Source organism: Oenanthe melanoleuca, chromosome 6 (assembly GCF_029582105.1).
Source record: "Oenanthe melanoleuca isolate GR-GAL-2019-014 chromosome 6, OMel1.0, whole genome shotgun sequence".
Classification (NCBI taxonomy): domain Eukaryota; kingdom Metazoa; phylum Chordata; class Aves; order Passeriformes; family Muscicapidae; genus Oenanthe; species Oenanthe melanoleuca.
Window position 1 is genome coordinate 27,381,078 of NC_079340.1, and position 24,965 is coordinate 27,406,042.

At 39.1% G+C, this 24,965-nt stretch overlaps 1 protein-coding gene across 26 annotated transcripts in view; it reads right to left on the minus strand.

Moving 5' to 3' along the window:
• Window positions 1-24,965, minus strand: part of ABLIM1 (actin binding LIM protein 1) — a 189,317-nt gene that overhangs the window by 99,291 nt on the left and 65,061 nt on the right. For 2 of the 26 annotated variants that reach the window (XM_056494498.1, XM_056494487.1), the window contains exon 1: window positions 15,170-15,585. The exons of 23 other annotated variants lie outside the window; for them this stretch is intronic. In XM_056494498.1, the coding sequence (XP_056350473.1) occupies window positions 15,170-15,185 (16 nt within the window). In that variant the 5' untranslated portion in view covers window positions 15,186-15,585. Of the gene's footprint in view, window positions 1-15,169; window positions 15,586-24,965 lie in introns of those variants that run through there. One more of the 26 variants, XM_056494495.1, reaches the window with a different exon arrangement.

Below are 24,965 nucleotides of genomic sequence, written 5' to 3' on the forward strand. Positions count from 1 at the left end.
CTTGTTCCTATCACCACTCACATCTCCCACCCCAGACTTCATAGAAAATGGCTGAATTCCTCTACTCAAGCTTGAAGTTTTTAATACCTCTTTCTCTGGTAGCCTCACTTAAATTATTTCCCCTGAGCAGTGATTCAGCCCATCCTGGTGAACAGAATTCAGCTGGTAATGCCAACCAGTATTTCAATTAGCAGCTGCAGTGAAGTAAAAGCTCACTGAATGCCTTCCTTGAGTGAACCTCATCTAATAGTCTGCAATGCAATACTGTTTCTGGAGTGGAAGTTATTATTCTTAAAAACAAAACTATTCACTGGCAACCAAGGAAATATATAGGAAAGAAGGAAAGAAAGAAGGAAACAAAGAAGGAAAGAAGGGAAGAAGGGAAGAAGGGAAGAAGGGAAGAAAGAATAAAAGACAAACACAGAGAAGACTAATAACAAATTAAATTATTATAAGCAAAATTTCCTCTCAGATCCAGACAGACTGAGATGGGCCTGATGCAAACTAAAGTTAACAGTGTGGACTTTTGAAGTTGCTCACAAGAGGAAATGGATAAAAATATTGGGAAAATGCTCACTAAGATTTAAATGGTGCAATGTGAAATCTGTTCCTGCAACATTTCTGCTTATTCTACCTCACATGTGTAGGACACCCTGACATTCTGCACACCAGGTTCCAGGTCTTCTGGTATTGATCTGAAACACAAGCCTCTGCTCTTTACAGGAGAATAAATCACTGCTTTCAAGGCTGGTCCAATGATGCAGCTTCTTTCCAGTTCTGCCTTTAAAGCCATTTAAATGAATACAAATACTGTTAGTTGCTATTTCCAGGCTGATCTCTTAAGTGAAGCTAATTATGGTGCTTGTCTTACTGGCCTCCATTTGACATTGTAGGTCAAAATCGAGTAATTGACTTTCACCCTCCTGCAAGGAATTGCTTGTAAGCTTTTTCCTTTGGATGCACACAAGGCTTTTCAGAGGCAGAGGTGACCTTTCATAGTTACCAGTGAGGACAGAACAGAGATTTAAAGAAAGAGAAACACCTTTCCAAGCAGCTTTTTGAAATGTTTCTGACTGAAGCTCAGTCAGCTTACTGGACATGTCAGTTTTAACCTGCTCTGGTCTGGGTCTGGAAAGGTCTGAGTCAGGAGCTGGGTTCACATCCTTGCAGGGATTTCACACCTTGAATCCATATTTCAGGCTCTGCCTGCACCAACCCTCCCCACAGCAACTTGGATATTTTCTCAGGCACCACAGACTGCACATGATGTAACAAGGCAACTCTAGATGATGTCTAAGACAATTACAACAGACTTCAGACAGTCCAATCACTGACAATCATTAATTTAGAATCTGGATAACCCAGATTCCAACCCCTGCTCCACAACAGATACCTGGGCTCTTTGGATGATTTCCCCTAGCCCTAAAGGAATAAAGCCATAAGTTCAGATAAGTCACTGAGCCTGGGATCTACCAGCTTAAATTTAAATTATCTGAATATTTTATTTTCTCAGTGTCTGTGACTATAAACCAGGTGCAACTCCACTGTTAACCTCAGCCTGCTGTGAGAATAATGTGAGAATAGAAGAAATATGTGAGAATAAATGCCATGACAAGGGTCCCAGGGACTGGGATGGAAAGAGTCACATAAGCACCTAAGACAGTCAAGTTCTTGGTTCAGTATCAGGACTCACAACTGTCTTCACACCACAGCACAGATGTGTAAGATAAACACAGGTTAAGTTCTTGCCAGTTCCAATGCAAAGAAGTGAATTGACACCTGTGACAAAGCCTGTCACATCCCAGCATGACAAGGTTCATGGGTGCTTCTGTGCAGGACTGCTGGGCACTGCCTGAAGACTATGTTTTTTAAACTAACAAATAAAATCTCTGGTCAGAGATACACCAAGAAGAACTTTTCAAGACAAGCTAGGTTGAGATTTCCACTCCTGCTGTCAAGACCAGCTTAAATGAATAATCAATGAATAATTAATGCTTTCTTAAACTCATTTAGGTCTCAAATAAGACAAATCAATGTCCCATTAAATATCCAATTTACCCAAAGTAACACATACACTGATTGGGACAACTGGGAAGTCTGGATTACATAATTTAAATCAGGAAGAAATAAAAAAGAATAGCAAAAAAAAAAATCAATAGCAGCTTCATCTGTGAGGAAAACAGTCTTTGCCACTGGTTGCTTTGTGCTAACATCACTCTGCAGACATTTCACCATTACTTTGTCATTCCTTATATTCCCTTGTAAATCAAGCAATGTTGATTTTGTTACATTTTGCAACTGGATGTACATTTGCTACATAGATGCAAATTCAAAGCAACTCTAACAGTTTGAGAGTACTTGTTACTGCATTTTGTCTAAATATCTCAGAAAACCTCAGACCTGCAAAGAAATAATTAAAAACAAAAGGAGAGAGAAAAGACCACAACTCAATGCTCAGATGAGAAACCAAAAGTATTTTCTGAGCAAAATTAAAGACTTAATTTGCTGTGCAAAGTTGAAGACTGTTCTGTCAGGGTGTTTTCAGCAGATCATTTTCTGAGTGTTTAAAAACAATTATTTTTTGTTGCATCAGATAGAAATTAGACCTCAGTATTCACAACAAAGCTTTCTGAAATGGAAATTACAGCAATTACCTGAAGAGTATGCAGCTGAATAAAGAAATAAAGAAAACAAAGAAAATAAATACTGCAGCCTTCTTTATTGATGATTCTCTCCTTGAACATGGAAGTGTTAGGAAATCAAAGTCTCAAGTTAAGGGATTCTTAGCTGCAGATTCTTGCTGGCAAGACTCCATGTATCTGCTGCCAGCCAGGAAATATCTTGGCTTTTAACTGGAAGTCAGAAAAGCTTCTGGGAAACACCTTGCTATGGGAATGCTGCAAGGTGGAGTCACAAAATATTTTTAGTTCAGTTCTACTCTAAACTGAAATTAAAAAAAGGAGCTTCCTCTAAATTTAAAGACTAAATGGGCTACTGCTCTTTTAAAAGTGAATTTTTATTATTTTTCTATTTGCATTGATACCTCCACAAATAAACCTGAAGCTATGTTCAGTCAACCCTACCCATGCTGTAAAATGTGTAACTTCAAGCTGTATTCTAGAGTACGGAATCTCTGTGACTTGTAGTTCCACAACCTCTGTGCTCTGCTGCACAGCATGGGCAAGGGGATCCTTAGAATGTCACAACTTTATCATTTATATCTTAGGAGTGACCTGACACAGACTGCATGCTCTCTGAAATGCTGATTTTCAACTGCTGTGTTTTCTTGGCTGAAGACTGAACTATTAAGGAGGGAAAATAAAGCACAGATGTAATGGTGTGAAACTACTCCAAGTTTTTTGCTAGCTTGTTTTAAAATTTCCTCACTCCTTTCTGCTTTCAGTAAGCTGTATTATTTTCTATGGCCTTGGAGGGTATGATTTCTTAAACTAATTTACAGGATTTGCAGTTCAAAATTTGAAAATAATTTTTTTAAATTTAAAAATAAAATTCCCTCATTGTTTGATGCTCCAAGCAGCTCCACTGTTAGTGCAGCTGGGCAGCTCCTTGCTTGGGACAGGACAGAGGGAGGCAGGTGGGCACTGGGCACAGGATGACAAGCTGGGAAAAAATATGTTCTGAGCTGAAAGATGCTGGACAGACACCTGAGAATCAAGTTCAAGAATGGAATCTGCCTTATCACTTCTTGTCCATGCTCTGCTGCAAAGAGAGAAGTAATTTTCTCCAATCCTTTGTGTTTCTTTCAGAGATAAGTGTCTGTAACCCCTGGTTTGTAAAGCCTGTCTGACTATAGCCCATCCAGTCTCCAAGGAATTCCTCTTTTGTACAAGCCCAGCACAGTGGAGACTCGAGGAGGTACTGAAATAGCTATTTAAAAGAAGGGTGAAAATGCAGTGTCATTTTGCTTATCTGCAGACTCAGTTCTTGAATATCAAATCTGTCAGAATCCTATCGGGTAAGGTGACCAAGCAGTGACTGAGATGGAAATCAAACCTCCCAGCTGCCAGGGACTGATAAAGATATCACTGCAGTCATGAGCCACAGGTATCTGACAGGGATCTTCAGGAATTCCAGGAAATCCTGGAAGGAGGCACTCCCATGAAGAGATACTAGCAAGCTGCTTGCCTACACATGTATGAGAAAGCCTAAGGGAAAATCCTAGGCTGCAGCTAGCTCATACTACTGCCATTCAAATCAGGTCTGAAGAATCATTATAAAGCTCATTCTTCCTGCAAATTTGTCTGTATCACTCCTACAGTGTGCCAATTTGTCTTAAAACTATTTGTGCTGTCTACAGATACCCAGAGTAGCTATTTTTAAAACAAGGCAGAAAAAAAAATCTTAAACTTGGTAGCTTTTTGCCAGTTTTGAAATGTTTTCTCACATTTTCCATAAGAGTATTATCATTTTCCCCTTACCATTCATCTGCTGCTGAAAACAGCAGATGCAAACAGGACCATGGCAGTGCAGCAGCTCTTTCTGCAGAAGTCAGTGCCCAGATCAGAGCTGTGGCACTCACACCATGTGAAAGCACAATGGGCTGACCCGTGCACCCAGTGGCAGCACAAGGCTCCAGACATCCCAAACACCCCATTTTACCTCCCACTCCTTTTTTTGGGGTGTTGGTGGGATGGAAGTTACAGCTCAGCAAGTAGGACAGCACAGGAAAGAAGGATTAGGAGAAAAAGTCATGTAAAGAGGGACAGCACAGCCCATGTCTGCTCTGGTTTAGATCCAGACAGAATTACTGCCAATGCCCCAGTCCTCCATCTCTGCTCTGACTCTCTACTTGTTCAACCAAGAGAAGACCTAAGGAAAACGGATACTTTTCTTATGTGCCCAATTCAATTCTGACCACAATCAGTGCTTCTCAGCCTCAGTTCTTCAGCTACAATAAATAAAGTACACCAGAGATATCTACCCTCAAAAGAGCATCTCATGGCCAGATGTGGGGCTACAAGACAGTGATGAACAGACTGGTACCCATTCCCTCCACCCCATCCTCCACATCTCTTGGCAGCTTCTGCAGCAAACTAAAAGATTTCCACAAAATGCTAAACAGAAGAGATGGCACATGTCCAGTCTAGAAACCAGGTGCATTGCTTCCTCAAAAAATTAACTTTTTAAAAGGAAAAATAACCTATAAAGACATTTACAAGTTTAACTAGATAAATTAGAATGATTAGGGTAGTTCCTAAAAACAACATTTGAGAAAAAGTTGTAAGCAAAGATATCAAACATTGCATGGAAATAGGATGCAAAGGCTTCAATACCAGAAAGCAAATTTTAAAAACAGGAGATGAAACATGCATTATTTTTAATCAAGGAAAACAGTATCTAAATATTTTCCTATTTTTAGGTATACATAACCCATACATAGAGCTAATGCAGCTAAAAGAATAAAATATAAAATGTAGAGATATGAGTGCCAGGCAATAACCCAAAATATTAACAACTGTAACCATAAATAAGAGACAACTCCTATGTTATTTAAAAAAAAAAAAAAAAAAAAAAAAAGCTTTCTGCCACACACACAAATGTGTAAAAAGGCAAGGAAATAATAATCTTTAAAAATACAGCACAGAAAAAAACCACATTTGTTTCAAAGTTTCAGAACACAAGTGCAAACATGCTTATTTTCTCTCTATTTTTCCTGCTGTTTCCTATCCTCCTCCCATGCCTCTTCTGCTATCTCAGGCTTTGATACTGCAATTAATTCCCCACAGAACAGCATACAAGATCAGGGCCTAAGGCCTCAGCCCTGTGAAGATTTATGCATATGAATGGTTCAGTATTAAGTGAAATATTTAACACCAGCACCTGCTTGATCCTATCTGAAAGAAGATCACCTTCCAAAACATATACAAAATAAAACAATGTACCTGTAATGGTTCTGCCATTAAAATAAATGTGTTTGGTGGATCCAGTTTTCCTTTGATAGTGATTGAGAGATAAAGAAAATTTGGTTGTGATTATGTAGGGGTTATATCCTTATCTGGACACTGGGGATTCCACCACAGATTCTGACAGTCTGTAATTTATTGTACAATTTCCACAGCCTCTCAGTGACAAAGCATGAATGGGACTGGGAGTTCAACCCTTATGGCTGAGCAGGAACCTCAGGATATCCCACTCCTGCTTTGGACCCACCAGGAGCATGAGTGATTTCTCACTTTGTCAGGTAGAAACACTTCAGTGCCAACTCAGCCCTGCAGCCCAGTGAAACTGCAGCAGATCTACTGATGCTCTTCTCAACACAAAAGCATCAGAGCCTGTTTAGAAGAGTTTGTCATTCTCTAAAACAGCAGCAAGGAGGAACTTCTGCTGTGTCTGTCCACACATGTTTGCCTTTGATCACTTGGCAGGTGAATAGAAGCACATTCTAGAGCATCACCTTTATTTAGCAGGAACAAAAGGGCTTGACAAAATGATTACATTTGTATTTGTTTAAGAAAAACTGTAATCCTTTCAAAAAAGAGTCAAGAGCAGTTTCTTAACTGAGTATGGTCAGGAGTTGTTTTAACTCAAACAGAAAAAGCAATAGGGAGTTTTAAAACTATTTTCAGTAATGAAAAGGCACTAATCTTGCAATGAAGTATGCAGCAAACTAAGACATGCTGAGAAACAGATGATGATCAAACAAATGTTGACTAAGCCAAGCAAGTCTTTGAATCAAAACCTGCATTCCTGCTTTACTCAACATGATTGTTAACAGATGGATTGCTGATTAGTGGTTAGCAAGCCAAAGGGGAGAAGCACAAAGTGAATTTATTCTGCCATATTTCTACATTAGTACAGAGTAATTTTTCACGAGACAGATCACCATAAAAATTGGGTGATAAAGAGACTGTGAATCCAGACTCTCTTATCTGATGTTCTGGGAATGCCCTTCTTGATCTTTATCACATCCACAAAGGCTCTCTGCACTTGGTTCCACAGCCAACTTCTGAAGGACAGTATTTCAAAATAATCAACTCACCCTTCAAAACTCCTTGCTGAAGGGCTGGAAGATCATCTGCTTCTCACACCCAACATCTGCAAGTCTCTAACATGAAGTAACTGTTTATAAGTCTTACAAGTGGCAAAAAAAATTTGAGTTGTGCCTTCAACACATCTGACATACACAAGAGGATCATTCACTATTTCATAAGAGTGATTTTCTTCTAACATAGGACAGAGGTAATTAGAAATTCAAAAGCTCTTCAACATACTCTGAGCAACCATCTCATACACATCACTTGATGTCTCTATCTCAAAAAAAACCCCCACAAAATAGTCTGAGGTGGAAAGGACCCACAAGGATCATCAAGCCCACTATCAAAACCTTACTCACAATAATGAATAAACAGAAGTGTCAAATTATTCAGTGCAAATCCTTAAGGACCCTCAAGGCTACATGAAAGCAAGTTGCTGAAGTTAGCAAAAAACAGCTGCTTCTTCCAGACAGCATGGGAATTCTGGCTTACTGATGAGTGCTGGTTACCCATAATAACATTCAAATGTCAGGCCTCTCAGCTACCCAAAGAGCATCCCACGTGGGGATTTTGGCTTCAAACTCACCACAGTTCCCTTAGCCCTTTTTAGAGGCTGCATGAGTATTCCATGCAGTAAAAGGAATTAAATTTCCTTCTGAAGTAAGTCAATACAAAATGCTAATTTTAATAATCAATTCTCCCTCTCTTCACCCTGAGATTATCTGGTGAGGAATACTGTCCTACATAAGTCAGTGGTCTCCCAGATGCTTTCAAAACAGAATCTGTAGCAAAATCTCTCAGTTACCACCAGGAATCTCCCCAAGGGTTTTTTCACAAGACCTTGCAGAGACCTGTCCTCAACCAACCCCTGAACCACAGAAACTCTGTGTCCTGTGCTTAGAAACCCTCCTTCAATCAAGGATCTTGTAAATGCCCATCACTCAGTACCATACCACCCTCACTTCTGGCATTCCTAAGGATGAGCTACACAGCCCCAAATTAAAACTAGACAGCCACAGAAATGAGCAGCATAAATCTTCCCAGGGCTCCTGATGCCCAGGATAGTTTGCCATGTGCAGAGCTGATAAACCAGACACTTCAGAAGCCCTGCCCTGTGCTTAATTGCCCATGTTGGCACCCAGACCTTAAAAACATTGCAGCACAGAAGTCAGTTTCTGAGGTATATTATTTCAACAATAAATGATTGTGCTCCTAAAGGCCATCAATTGTTAACATTCTATGGTAAATGCACTATAACAGGGAAAACACTGACCAATACACCACCCTTGAGCACAGCCAGTTCCTCTGGCTAGCACCTCCACTGCTGGATAGCAATCAGACACCCTCAAACCCAGCAAATCCTGTTTTGAGGTGCCTTTGGAGAAAAGAAAATACAAATGCTTCTTTGAACAAACAACTAATTCATTGACTCTCATTCAATACAGCAGTAATAAAACAATAACACTCAATGTTCTGCAAGGCTTCATTTCTATTCAAATCCCTTCTTTAATTTGATATAATTTTAAGATACTGCTTCTGAGCCAGATGCTCAACTAAAACAAAGTTCCACAATACTTCCATGTAGATCATACTGATGTGTGTGATGCTGAAGTGGTACTAACAGCAGTGGGAATTGGGGAGTTACTCACCCTGTTGAGAGTGTTTATAGAACCTTGCCTATTATTCTGTTGTACAGCATAAGAGCAACAACATTTCAGTTCAGAACAGCTGCTATTAATAACAAATCATGTGCATGATTGATTGACACAAGGCTTCTATAATTTCTGGGTTTATATCACTTTATGATCAGCACATTTAATATTCAGAATTATTTCTCTAGTTGTCTCCTAAAATACAAAATAATGACCACCATTAATAAAATATATGATTTTTTTTTTTTTTAAATATCACACAGCCTCTAAAAATTGGGCCCAACTTTGGGGCAATACTGAAGCACTTACTTAGTTTTAATTCCCAGTGATTCAATTAGACTCAACAAGACACTCTCCTGAACAGAACAGGCTTAAGACAATACCTAAGTGTCCTCCTTAGACAGATCCCTAGTGAGCCTGAAAGTTATCCAGGCTCAATGAAGGCAAAGATTAGTCATTCTTTTGGGGATACTGACTGTCCTCTAGGTGGAAAACCAACTTTGTTATAAATAATCCTTTTTAAATTAGTTATGGATTGCCCCAGAACAAAAAAAGATTCCTGTTCCCTGGCTTCTCCCACCCAAAGGGCACAAGACATTTTGATTAGTGGAAGTTGGTCTTTTCCCCTGGTATCCTTTAATTTTTCTACAAAAATAATTGACTCTCCTACAGTAGCAGGCCAAATTACATCCTAACTTGAAAATTCTTTCCTGACAAGATTCCTACCTCCCCTCTAGAAAAATATTTTTCTGCCCTAGCTTAATGTATTTTTATACAATTTTACTATGCCAAGACTCTATCTATAGAAGTGTTGCCTTTTGCATTCTCATCCAAGGAAAGCAACCATATAATTTTTTATCCCACTCAATTGTATTCACCACAACCAGCAGGGCTTTGGTAGTGATGGTGCTGCAGTGGTGACTTGTGTAGGAGGTGGCCAAGGATGGGAATGTGCTGGTCACTGTCAGTCCAACCAGTTCAGCAAAAGGCAAATCTGACCCATTGCACATCAAAACAGAACCAGAGGAGCACAGAGAACCTCTGCAAAAACACAGACACAGCAATAGGCAGCAAACATTGAAAGGACAAAGAGCAGGAGACATGAGAGAGAGACCAGAGCACTTCACTGTGCACTGGCACAGACTGCACAGAGAAGTTGTGGAGTCTCCCTCACTGGAGATATTCAAGAACCCTCCAGGCACAATCCTGTGCCTGTGCTCTAGGATGACCCTGCCTGAGCAGGGAGGTTGGACCAGGTGAGCCAGCCTGACCCATTTCATTCTGTGAGATACAGGAGACAATGCCAGGACAGAGAAGACACCAAAGCACAGGGAAGAGAGAAACAAAAATGGTGCTGGGGCAGGAGAAATGCTGAAGCACAGCAGCTGCCTCAAGCACAGGCAAAGAGACTAGGGAGGAGGAACAACTCCAAAAGGACTGTGGCCAGCAGAGCAACTCCTGTGGAAATAACTGAGTAAGGAAAAAGCAGCAGCACAAGGACAGGAGCAGCAGTGGCTTGGTACCAGTGTCCTGCCCCAGCCATGCCTCACCAGAGGTGCTGAGGATAGTGAGTGCCATGGACTGGAGACCAGCAAGGTGAAGGAGAAGTGTCCACAGAGAACAGAGGTGTGCTTCTCTGAGCATGTGTTTGCTTGCTTTTATCTTCAAAACCAGAATGAGCAATCAGAAATTTGTTAATTGTGAGAAAATGAAATTGATTGAACCTCCCCTTTTCAAAACTGGGGTTTTTTTGGCTCTCACCACTCACTGTAGCTTCCTCTACCGCCACCTGAACCCATGAACTCTGTGGTCTCTAATGACTGAACCCCCTAAGCCCTCCCCTCCAGTGAGATCAATAGCAAAAGTTCTCCCATTTCTCAGTATAAAATATCTGCCATCCTATCTTCAGAGAGCTGGCTCCTACACACAGCTGGGATGCAAGGAATGTATGGAATTCCACTACTGGGAAATATGGGAAGTGGTCAGGCATGGCAGGACTGCACACTGTGCTTTGGATATGAGTGTTTGTACCCTCACATGAACTAAGTGCTAATAAAAAAATAAAAAATTAAAATCTCCAGTAAACATGCCTGAGCTGGCATCTCCTTGGTTATTTTTGTTTCTCTCAGTATCAATGCTGCACACCAGAACTGCAATTTGAAACCTAATATTAAAAATAAATTTAGAAAGAGAAAGTACAGAAAAGCAATGCTGCAAATGTGCCAATAGAAACATAATTCCTTTATAATTTCACTGCCTTTTAAAAGCAATAAGATGTTTATAAGATAATCACATAGCACTGGATATTATTTTTTATTTTTTTTTGCACAAACAGAAGTAGTGAAATCCCAACACTAAGACTGCCTTGTCACAGCTTTGAAACAAGGTAAAAGAAACTCTCTGCTCCAAAGACCTCTATTCAAATAATCAAGGCAGACAAGAGGAATGTTCTTATCCTCATTTTACAGATTAACACAAGGAGAGATCAAATTACCTCCTCAAGGTCACCTTAAGAGCCTCTAACACAAAAGTGTTCTATTGTTTAGTACTTTAACTACAAGTGTATTTTTTAACATCTGCTGCTATGCATATTTATAAAATGCCTTTTCTGTGGTTTGTACAAGGCAGCACATGCCCTAAATAAAAAAAAATTTAAAAAAATTAAAAAAAAAAAAGGCCTGAATGCCCAGCCCCAAAAGCAAACTACTAAGCAGAACCAAATTTGAAACTAAGTAAACTGAAGCAAAAAGAAAATTAACAACCCAATGCTCCCCCTGCCAGTGTGTGATTGCATAATCTTGTCATGTGCTCCAAAAGCAACAAACTTTCCCAGGTCACCTGGGGTTAAAAAGTTCCAAAATCATGAGTTCAAATCAAGACTATATTTCACCAACGACCATGACACTGAGACAGTGTTAGGGTCCAAATCCCATTACTCAACATTTTCCTGATTAACACAGGAATAAATGCTAAAACTACAAATACACAGAGCCCTGGTGAGACAAAGTTCCCAAGAGAGAACACATTTAAATTAGAAGACAGGTAACATTTGCAATGTAACATTACCTTCAAGGGAAGTCCCATCTAAAGCACTTACAAATACAGAGAAAAACTAAAAGCTCCTTTGGGGGCTCACAGCTCTTGGGACTGGCAAATGGAAGAGAGGAAGTTTGGAGCTACTGCAAGAATAAAACCAGTCCTCTTGGTCAAAACATGAAAGGGTACCACTAACATGCTTTATCAAAAGCATGAAGAAAAAACAACAGAGAACAAAATCTCTCTACCAGACCAAACCAGACCATGGGCCAAACAATACAGGAAATATGGCACCATTTTGGTGACTGCACCCTCTGTGTGGCTCCCAGGGGAAGCCAGCACCAACAGAGAAGTTGTGAGGACATGGAAACATGATCAAGATCACTGCAACTCAGTACCCAGTAGGTGCCAGCACCTTCCCTTCAGCAGCACCAGTATATGAAGAACAGAAATCATTAAGCCTCTGTGCCTGTTTCTTTAACTAAAAAAATCTTCAACTGTTTGTATTTTCTCATTTTCCCTTCCAAGCATGCAGAAACATGGCATGAACAGCTGCTAATCCACTTTCATGGGTTTGTCCATGGATGATCCTGCCCAAGATTTCATCAGGTACCTGAGCAGCAGCTTACCACCAGGTAAGCTGATTACCAACATGCTTTCACAGACTAGCACTTGAACACCATGGCTGCCTTCTCATCAACTGCTCAAGAAATCAAGAATCAGGCTAAATCTTCAGTTTATGTGATCTAATGGGGGTAAAAATGAAGCTACAACACTTATATCACACAGAAACCTGGCCAGCAGGCTCCCCAAAGCACACACTGATCTCAACATGGAAGCAGCAAGAATGCAGATTATTCAATATGGGCTTTAAATTGCCGGAGAGAATTAATAACAAGACACACTTATCCACGTGTAAACTTTCCTTCTGTTAAAAGATAAGAGAGAAAGTTGCCCTGGGATGCAGCACAGTGATAATAATTTAGCTGAGTAACTAGATAATAAGGGCCCATAATTGGAAATAGATAAGTACACAGAGACATGGAAATGTGGTATCAGTCAGACATAACTGAGGAAGCGCCGTTTGGTGTCAGCAGAAAACACCCTGGCCTCAGGATTTTTTTTGTGTATGAACTAACCAGGCAGACACTGAAATCATTCTACAATATGAGCATAATGAAGCATGCTAATTTGCTAAAAACTGTTACCAACCATTCAGTGAATTGGAGTTATATTTTTCTAGCTGAAACCAGCCCCTCCAGTGCCTACTTAACAAGGCTGTGAAATGACACTGGACTGAGCTGCATTTTCAGCCTGTTCAAACCCCAGTTCCAGCAGTGGCTGGAAGGGAGGGTACCAGCTGTATTGTCCTGACTGCATTTTGCAAGAGTATCACTGTAGAGAGTGACATTTAGAGCAATAAATCCTGACCTTCTGACTAAAGCAGAGGAGAGAAAAAAAAAGAAAAAACAACCAAAACAAAACAAAAACCCAAATAAACAAACAAAAACAAAAAAAAACCTAAGCAAAAAACAGAAAAAAGAAAATTGAGGCAGAAACAAAAGTTTAAAAATTGTTGGGGAAATTATTTGAAAGTAATAATGTATAAAATCAAAATATTTATCAGATATCATCCTTTCTCCCTCTGCAGCCATGAGATACGAAATATCAGTAATTGCACTCCAAAATTAAAGAGAGCATTTAGTTATTTTAGCCCATTATCTCTGTGAACAGGAAAAAGAATATTTATACCCAGCATAAATATAAATAACCTTTTATAATAATGCATTAAACTTAGTGGGGACAGGGAAAGGAAGCAATTTGAACACAAGTCTTTTTCAGATCTTCAGCAACTTATTGTCAACTTCTCCTGCTATTCTATGAAGATTTTCTCCTCCCATTTTTTACAAAAATGACAGGCTTGTTTTAATTTTTTTGCAGGAAAATGACAAGTTTCATGGTGCAAGATGCTAAAACTGAATTTACAGGGTATTTCTCAGGTACAACCCCACGTAACACAGGGAATCCAACCTAGTGAACATCAGCTGGGGGAGGGGACAGAAACATCTAAAAGGGCCAAACCTGAATGCTACAAATATTTTATGTACATTTCGAGAAAACCAGCAGCTCTGTCTTAAAATGCATCATACAAGACAAGCAACAGTTATGACAAACTGAACACTTATTTTTCTGAAAAGATGACTGACTTAGTTCATTCAAATGATTCTGAAACCTGCACTTTCCAGTATTTGGGGTGAAATTCCTATTTAAACCATCCCTGGTATGGCTCACTGATAGGGGCAGCAGGTCATCAGTTCACCACTGACATTATAAAAGTAATCCTGTAAATCTGAAATAAGGGATCCCAAAGCTATTAAGTAGTCAATAAAATTTATGCTGGGTCACAGGCTTTCATCAATAAATATTATCAATAGACTGGATAATGGTTATTACTACAATCCTCCTGATATGCATCACACACTGTGGCAGGCATTTGTCATATATGAGGCATTTGTCCTGCTCTCCTCAATCTAAGCATTTAGCTGAGATTTAGCATTAGCATTTTGCACTCACTTTTTATTTACATTTTAAAAAGTCTTAGCACAGGTGTTCAAAGCCGCAAAACTGCTCACTCTTACTCAACTTTACTCCTTCTTATTTCTATTTCTTCCCTAGCTTGAATTTCTCCCACATTATTTTTTTACAGAATCCTCAAAAGTAAAGAATACAGACTCTCCTCTTCACAGAAGAGATTGAGTCTGAATTTCTGTGGTAATGTAATGCCCCCAAACCACATCCAGTGCACTCAAATACAACTCAGAATATATCTCACATCTTCATGATACAATAAATGACATAGACCAGTATTACTGCATGGAAACACCCTACAACCATTCCTAAATTCTATAAACTAGCAAATTCTTCTGTAGGAGGCTTAAAATGTTACTTATAGGTACCTGAAATTGATAACGAGTTTACTGCTGCAACATTCAAACATTTTGCAAAAACACATATAATCCATGTATCCATTAAAATTTAAAATATACCTCTCAAGTCCAGATTTGAATATATCAATGTTTATCTTTGAACTATATCAATGTTTATCTTTAAAATATGTCAATGTTTATTTTTAAAATTCTAAACCAGCTGCTGCAGTGGTCAAAGCTACTTGAACTGTAACAAATAAAGGTAAAGAACTGTCAACTTGGGTTATATCATAGAAAAAAACCACAAACATGTACACACAGAAGGGACCCCACTGTGCAGACACACTAAATTAGATGTGTTCCAGATTCTACCCTTATTAAAGCAGGTACAATGATAATCAGTGCAATCCACTGCAGGGCTTCACAGAGCATTTTTATAGGAAGGAAAACAACAGCTGCCAATCACAGCAGGCTCATCTTAAATGTGAAGGTTTAAACCTCAGGTGACTGTGGCTGGCACATTAGGTTTCAGCTCCAGTCTATCAATAAACATAATTACCTTTTTCTTTCACCATGGCAAACAATTTTTTCTTCGTGGTGGAAGCAGCAAGAATTAGCTGAAGTAATTTAAACACAATCTCTTTTCCAGCAGTGTTTGGCTGAGATGGATTTAAAAAAAAAAGAAAAAAGAAAAAGGAAAAAGCAAGAAAGAAAAAAGGCAGCTTATTCCAGATAATGATCTCCCCTGCTCAGGTTTCCCACGAGGTCTGATCAGGTGCGGTTGCTCATCACTCTCTTTCCTTCTCGTTTCTCTTATCTTTTCCCCCTGTGGTCTTTTCCTGTGGCTAATGGCAGCTCATCCCTGCCCGTGGATTCTGCCCCTTGTGTGGGAAGCAGCAGCTCCAGCTGCCGCTGGAACAAACGCTGGATCGCAGCGTCCCTGGCTGCAGCCCTGACAGCGCCGCGCGTTCCTCTGCCCGCACAGCCGAGCCGGGAGCGCCGAATGCTGAGATTTGCTCCGGGATACTGGCAAGAGGCTGAAGGGACATGCAGGGAGAGCAGGGGAGCTGCTCCAACGCACACACAGAGCTGAAGTGGAATTTATCAGTTTCCCATTATTTTATTTACTCAAACTGAGCCAGGATCAAGAAGGCAAACAAAGATGAGCGCAGGCAAGTGCTGAGGCAGGCTGCAGCACTGTGGCTTTTCTATGGTGAGCAGTTTATCCACTCCTGGATTTAGCTTTAAAGCAATTATTAGACAACAAAACATGCTAATAAATGCTCTCTCAATGCCTACTGACCATAGAACAGATTAGAGTAACATACAGTTTGTGCAAGATGGGAATAGCTATCTATTCTCTACTGAAACAACAATAAAAACAATAAAAATGAGAACTATCACTGCTCAGTGAGCACATGGGTTCCGAAAACAGGCAGTGCTATACAAATGTTTGCTGTGGGTCAAAGTGCTGTATCCTGAAATACCAAAAAATTGTAAACAATGACTCCTCCTAAGATATTCCTTTGCAGATGACAGCCACAGGTACTCACTGAGATGACAGTGTATTGTGTATTGAAAGTGTATTGAAACAGCAGCACTGGGACAGGAATTTCACCCCCCAACACATCCCCAACAAGGCAAAGCACCAGTGTAGAATCTGGGCAGCAAACTGACCTTCCAATTTATGGTTTTCCTGAGAGAGGATTGGTCAGTAAACTGATGCTGATAAACCAACAAACCAACCCTTTAGAATATTGTCAAGTCTCATCTTCATATACCAAGGTTCTGCTTTCTATTAAAAGATGCAAGTCAGAGTCAGAGGAAAAAAGCAAACTCTTACAAGCAAACTTTCATTCACAGTTATCAAGAAAAGACTGGAAATATGACTAACCAAAATCCTGAATATCCAGACAAGCCACTTGTATTTTTAAAATACATATATATATATATATATACATATATACAGCATCAAGATTTTGGAGACCCTCTATTGCTACTACTATTACTTAGTTCCTCATTTTAGCTAACTACCAGTGACTTCCCCAAAATAAACCTGTGTCGTTCATGCCTTTGCCTAGAGAGCAAATTTTATATTTGTGGTTTAAAGGCAGAGAAAATGGCAAATGGAAATGAACTGACTTGTCAAAGACAGAAATTATCTCAGTAGCAGAGAACTGGAACAAATATAAAGATATTCTGGGCTAAATTATAAGAAGATTCATTGAGTAAAAGCTCCAACTTGACCACAGCTCAGTGCAAAATGTGCTTTATGTTACAAGATAGAAGTGAAATTACATTCATACTGCACCCTACATTTACACTGCTCACACCTCCACAAGGGAATTCCTTCTCCATGCTACTCTACGTAGGGAGATATTAATGTAAAGAAACAAGCTGTAGGCATCAGCCAGACAGAGCAGCAGATGGCTGATACCTGCTGGAAAAAAAATCAGACCACGCACACAGCGTTAAAAATATTTGCAGAAAATAAATTTTAGATGTTTTGTACAAATGCCACCCAGGACAATAGAAATAAATTAAACAAGCCAGCCTGCCTCACCCAGAAGGTATCTCTTATTCAGTGACATTCTTTAATAAATAAATCACTGAGAGAGAGAGAGAGAGAGAGAGAGAGAGCCAGAGATGCAGGCACACGCATGGAAAAAATAGTTATTCTATTCTAACAAATCTAGGCTGGCTTTCTATTGTTAGCAGTCCAACGTGTAAGAGCAGCACAGCACAGGCAGTCTGACATTCTTGCTTCTATGACTCAGTGTGTTACTATTAATAGCATTTGAGGCTCAAGTGGGGAGCTGGGCTGAACCCCACCAACACGGTGCCATTATGTCACATTTCTGACACATCAGAGATGTCAGGTGGTGACTCAACCTGGCCGTGTGCTGTTTCAAGCTGTATTTTGTAAACAGTTAGAGGACAGCCTCCTGAAAGGGGCACATCTGACCTTCATTCATAAATATTTGATTTGATGTGCAGAGTACAGCCTATGGACACACACCCATGGATGCTGTTAACCCCTTCCTGGGATCCTCAGACACCCTCAAAAGGCTTGCAGTGATGATCATTCTTTTTTTTTTTTGTTCCAGGAAGCTGCTGACACAGAAGCTGCTTGTTGGTATGTGGACTTTCTGTTCTCTGAGTACATTCCTCTGTTTTTCACATGTGCTAGAGATTAGCACTGCTGTATCTCACATCGTTCAGCCATGAGAGTTGCAGTGGTAGACTACAGCAGCATGCACATAAAATGTAATTTTAAAATACAGGCTGCAGTAAATCATGCTGGAGATTTAGGAGTAAAATGCAATCTACTCCAGAGTAAAGACATGAAGAGCAGAGGTTAATATTGTAAATAAAAGTCGTTACACCCAGAGGATCTTTGGTTTTAATCTTGTTGTTCTAAGTCAAGGCTAAAATTTTTACCTGTTGTACAACTCAGAATTGACTCAGATATCCTAAACTAGAGATGCAAAAGGAATAGATAGAATTCTAGAAACAATCCCTTGGCACTTATTGTTATTAAGGAGTACCTATTTTAAAGGAAAGCAAAATAACTCTTTTTCTTTAAATACCTTTTACACTGTACAAACTAAATAAAGTCTTCCTTGAACACAGTGTGGGTGGAAGAGTCACAAAGAGTACACTACAGCTAAACAACATGCTCATGTTGCTTTTATTTGCTGATGAAAAATATTTTGTACATTCAGCAAGAGGCATGAGAGCCATACTGAGATCACTCCACAAGGGCAAAGAGTTAAACCAGTTTGTTTTGCTATTTCTTGTACCTTGATAATATTGAAAAAGTAGGAGTAAGATACTAAGCAGTTTAGCTGTGATTTAAGATTTGTTATTCTCATTTTAAAAGCTGGTGTTCATATTTTTATCTTGCACTCATTCTTCACAGATGAGATCATGGCTTAGAAGTATAAGCACACAGTTTTTGTACAATTTCTTCAAAATTAAACTGATATCTGTTGTTCATAAAGAAATGAAGAGAAAAGGCAGGTAGAAAACAGAAAAAGAAAGTGGAGAAGTTGTTCCACTAAATAATATCCAGGAAAATATAATCAGTTTAATGTCCTTGCTTCCAGCAAAAAGCCTGGAACAAGGTTTTGACAAGAAAGGCTGCTCCAGGCTTCTACTGCTTAACCACTGTCCAACCCAAGTCAATCAACCCAGAGAGACATCACTTCTGTGAAATCTCAATCACAGCATTTTGTTTTTTACAAAATTATACCCCAGGAAAACACTTTTGAGTTGAGGCCTTGGAGAAGGCTTCCAAATTTAAGTGATGGAGTTAGAGTCACAGGTGTGTAGCTAGTATAGAAATGTGTAATTTCACATGGTGAATGGTTTTGAATTTAGGGTTTTAGAATAAGACAAAATAAAAGTTCTTGAGTGTTGTCTCCTTCTGTCTCCTTCTTTCCTCTTCTTCCCAATTTTGGGTAGTAGTTTTTGGTTAGATAGCTAGTGCTGCACTGCAAGTCACAAATGTTTGGCTATTAGGTCAAAAGTAAAAATAATGTAGGTGTTAGCTCTTTATTAAACTGTTTAGCTTTAAAAGACCTTGTAACTACCTAAATTCATCTCCATTTTGCTCACTTTTAGCTGGTAGTTAAAAGTGTTGCAAAACTCTCTGTACTATAAATAAGATTTAAAAAACAACCAAGTCCAAACATGAGAAATTTGTAATTAAGTAGTGCAACTAATCCCACTACATGCACAGACCCACCAGAGAGGAATATGGTTCTTTCCCAGCACATACCATGGTCCTGCCATCCTGCACCTTGGGATCACATTGTCCCTATTGATAGGATTGATCTTCAAGCAAGTAATGCCTGAGGGTCTGGATTCCAACCCCTGCCTTTCTGCTGTGCTGGGCTTTGCCCTGCACCTGTGTCATAACATTTTCAACAAGATCAGTCTGCGATATTGGTGTTTAAAATCACATGCCATCTTTCTTTCAGAGTAAAAGAAATTAAAATTCAGCAAATACATCAATCATTTGATTCAGTAAAATGCTTAGTGTAATCATTCTTATCTGCCAGGATTTGGGGGTTTAGATTTGGTGCTTTTATTAGAAATATAATAATTTTATATTCTTTCAAGTCAGACTCCTCGGGAATAAAACACTTGTGAGGTTTTGATCTATTAAGACATCTGGATTTCTTAAAACAAAATCTGATTTTCTGAGATCCTTGGAAGCAGGATTTTCTTAGTATGCTATTATTCAGTAGAACAGTAATAGTCTGCAAAATAAAGAGTAAGACTAAACACTAATCTGTTGCAAAATAAAATAAGAAACAAGTACACTTGGCTTTGTTCAAAATATTAAGAAGCTTAACACAGACACTTACGTAAAAAAACACCTGAAGCCGTCAGATTATCTTTAGAAACAGATGAGAAAACATGATTACATTATTCTGCTTTGCCAGTAAATATAATATAATATGATATTATATGATATATGATATATGATATATGATATGATATGATATATGATATGATATATGATATGATATGATATATGATATGATATGATATATGATATGATATGATATATGATATGATATGATATATGATATGATATGATATATGATATGATATAATATAATATAATATAATATAATATAATATAATATAATATAATATAATATAATATAATATAATACAATACAAAAATATAGAAGCTCACTAACGGGTAAATCTTCTGGCTGCAGGTATGTACAAATATTTATTTCTATCTGAACATATATTTATGTAATTGATGTAACAATTGGCTTCCAAACAGCTTATGCTATTACTAATCCTTAGAAAGGAGATCATGCTTTCGTCACACCTGTGTGACCTTTACAGTATGCACACATAGTCAGCAATAAATTGAGATGTGGTACAGTGAGTACAGACAGTGGTTTAAACTTTGTATTTTTTCAAAACTACCATATAAAATCATCATTATTCGCCTGCTATAAACTGAATTTATTGAGCTGATTCATGAACACAGTCAATATTGTCACTGATAAAAACATAATAACCTTCACTGACAGTCACCACAGTTAATGCTGAGAACTGCAGGAAGGCAGGAATCCCCAACAGGAAAGCACACGTGCAAGTGTCATCCTTTACTGTGCATGCCTAAGGTTAAGGAGATTTGATATTGAAAATCCACTTCAGAATTGGATTAACTGTGCAGAATAAACCCCACAGCCTGTCTTGGGAGTTTTTGGCTCAGTGAAATCAGCAGGAATGCTGTAAAGACTCTCTGGTCTAAAGAATTTCTCCCTGAGAGCTCCATGCAACACCAGATTGAAGCAGCATCCTGCCAATCTTTTAATTTGCAGAGTAAAGCAACAAGTTCTTTGTTTTGCAGTGCTGAGAGATGTGACTGTCTCTCCACTAAACACTAACCTTTAGTGTGTGCCTCAACATTCAACATCCAGCAATGCATTCCACAAGTCCATGGTGTCTGGAGATGACAGCCCACCACATGGGCATTGGATACAAACGACCCTTAGATCAAGCTGAACTATTTAATTGTCACTGTGCCAAATGAAAAATTCCTCCTTTTCTGATTCCACACTAAACTATAAATAGGACTCTCAAAAGAGGCGCCTAAATCTGTTCTGCAAATGTATCTCTCCCAACAAGTATTTGCCAGTCCAGTGTCCTATCAAATGAACCACAGAGGACCTCAAAGAAAGCTAAAAAGTTGCTTTACACAATTTGGCTACATATTGCAATTTTACAGCAAATAAATTTTTATCGCCTTACTCCAGCTTCTGGAATTTTCCATTTGTGACTCTGATTTTATCTGCTGCCTAGAGAGGTCACTTGTTTCAGCATGGAAAAACCTTTACATATTTGAACCTTTCTTTTAATTTATTTGCTGCCATTTCAATAGCAGGATGATCATAAAAGCATTAAGCAGACACACAACAAACTGAGAGTAGGCATAACTCATTCCAACTTCTGCACCAACTGGAATTTCTAAAAGGTAACTAAAAAAGCTGTTTTGCTGCTGCTCCATAGGAAAGAGAAACACATTTTAAAGAAATGTTTAACAACTTAAAAAAGAAACAATATGGTATATCTTCTGTACTGATGTATAATAACTGATAAGCTAATTTGGTTTGTGTTTTTTTGCATTTTACAGTTAAATGTTTCTATTGGAAGCTGCACAGATAGCTGCACCATCTAATTCATACAGTAGCAAACAAGCTATGAGCATCTTGTTACCGTGTTTCTGCATCCCATCATAAAGATTCACTCTTTAAAGGAAAATAACAAAAAAACCAGAAGTAGGATAATGCAAAAACTGTAACCACAATCATCCATTCTACCATTGTCTTCCTCTCAGCTGCCCTGTGTCTGCATGACCTCGGTAAAGAACATTCTTGATTTTCTTTCCTCCTTTCTCCTCCCATTAACCATTTCACCACAGAGATTTACCAAGTATCTCGAACTAAGAGCCACTTTCAAAGTCCCTGTATACAAAAGTCTACCTAGTGACACCTCTCCTCACAGGCACAAAACAGAAGAAGAAGCCAACAGCCATTAGTATTCACGTTTTGTGCATGAGGGATGTATGGGAGTGGATGAAGCAAGGGAAGCTGGATACCAAGCCCCTCTCTCAGTCCTATTCCACTCCCTCCTGCTGCAAAGTCAAAGCTTCAGTGAGTGAGAACAGCCATTTCTCTCTGCTCAGAAATTTTCCCACGATTTCACCTTTTGGATAAGCAGAGCAAGCCCAAGGAGCAGCTTTCAGATGGGAAGAAACAGCAATTTCTACCTTCATTTTCCCATCCCAGTGCCACCAGTGTTTTACCCAGTCAGAAAGCCCAGAACCCCTTCAGCCTGTAAGCAGCTTCCATTTCAGATTCACCTGGATCTGTCCTGCCTGCAAGAGGCTGTGCTGGCTCTGAGCAGCCCAGAGCACAGGAGGAGGGACCCCCTCTCCTGCCCCTTGGAGGGCAGAGCTCCCAGGAGGGGAGAGCTGCTGTCCTGCTGCTGTCCTGCTGCCACCCTGCCCAGGAAGGGGACTGCAAGTCTCTCTGGCTGTTTGATTAAAACACCAAGGTTATGCAACTGCAGATGACGGACACAAGAGAGGAAGTCTCCATCAGATACAGAACAAAAGCAGGACTCCCTGTAAACAACACTAGGGGCAAGCAGCCAAAATGTGCCCTTTGCACCCATTGGCATCATGGAGTTACAGAGCAGGGGAGATCTTTGCCTCAATTTCACTGAGCAATCTCCACACTGCTGCTATTGCCTATTGATACACCATAGAGGAAACCACAATATTTTCATTATTTCTTTGCATTCACAGCTGATTTAGCTCATCTTCCTTGCTAGCACCTACTAACAGCAGGAGCTACAATTTTGTTCTTGTTTATTGGATTACAGATAACAAAGAATTTAGGAGAAGGAGCAGTGAACTCCACAGAGTGGAATTCAGTTGCTCTAAATGATGCAACCTTAATGCAGATTAATGCTAAACCAGTGATTTACTACTAAACCAATTAGCTTAGATTGATCTGAACATTGACAACCACTTGCCAAAATTCTGAAACAGGAAGCCAAGGTCTACAAAGCCATTAATTGTTCTAATATTTTAAGTAAAAATATGTCAGTGATTAAATTGCAGTAGAGATATTGAAAATGGGCAAAGGATGAAGAACTGATCCTAACTCATTACGTCTTCATTTCACACTTTATTAAAAACCAAAAAATCAAGCTAACTTGATACTTTGTAAAATGAAGATTATTAAGAGCTAACACAGATGGAGTTTCAGCTATATTTCTCACTCAACACAAAACCACTACTTGGTATTTTTCACAAGGATACTTCTCTGTGCTTCTCAGGACAATTCAGAGCACATCTCCATTTGAGAATCCCTTACTCAGCTGAAGATTGTCTAAATCCCTCAATTATCACCACTCTTCTAGACTGAGCAAACCTAATTCCATTAATCTTTTCTCATAAATCTTTTTTTCCTAATACCATTCCCCCTGCCTTCTACTAATTTCCCTCATGATATATCAGTATCTTTCAAAAATACAATGTCCAAACCAAGACAGTATCCAGCAGAGTCCTCTCTAGTAGCAGGAACACAGAAAAATTATCCAACTGCTGTATGTATCTCCTGCTAACACATCCCAGAAAAAGAATGGCAGCAGTGTTATACAATCTATATTTACCATACATTACACTTATATTAACTGCATATTACAGTTAATCTGTATTATGGTAAGTATAATTATTCTCTGTGTGCTTTTCAGGATCAGTGTGTATTAGTTCCCACTTCTTATCTGTGCAAGTCCACACTTTACACTTCTAGACACTGAAATTCAATTGCCAAATTTCAAACCATATAGCTGAACTTATCAGGACTATTCTGAATTATGACATTGTCCTGCAGAAGAATTAAATAATGTTTCTAATCTTGGATTACCACAACTTGTAAAAGCATTCTCTCTATTCAATCATTAAAAAAATATATAGGGACTGAGGCCAGGAGGGATTGCTCACTTGAAGGAATCAATTTGAAAAGCTATCAAAAAGAAGATTTACCTTATCAGAAGGACAGGAGCAGTCTGATCAGCACCTCTCAACATCTAAGGAATACCAGCTACTACAATGCCAACAGAACCTGGGTTTTCCTCTCTCATATCAGTGCTTGCCATTTTTGAGATTGCTTAGAATTTGAGATTGTCCAAGCTTTGACATGGACACCTGACAAGTTCACACAGCACCATTAAAATCCTAGGTCACATCAAGGATCCATTCTGTGGGGAGCTACTGGGAACACCATCAGCAGGTAAAACCCAAGATTAAAACAGGAATTATTTTTTTCCATTTTTCCTTCTTTCTTTCCAAGTAACAGCAGGGATTGGTGTTAAACAAACTCCAGCCTTCAGGGTAATCTTGGGCACTCCTTGGTACAAAGAATGGAAAATGGAAATTAAATATAAAGAGTTTGTTTCCCTGACTGGGGGCTCTATCTTTCTTGCCATAGCACAGCAAGATAACCTTACTGATGCAAAGAAGATGATGTGTGGGAATTTAGAGCAAAGGTTCAATTTTTATGCTGCAGCTTTTATTTTACAACTGGGCTTTTCATTTCAAATCTTCAAAGCCCACTCCTCTTGAGAACACTCCACCTCTGTGTTTTCCCTCACATCACCATGTTGATCTCTTGGACACTTCCTCTCTGCAAACACACACACAGAAAAATCAGACCTTCTTTTCCTCAGAACCCCATTTCTCATAGAATAAAAGTGAACAGACTATTTCAGTTGGAAGGAACCTACAACTAATTATTTAATTCAGCTGC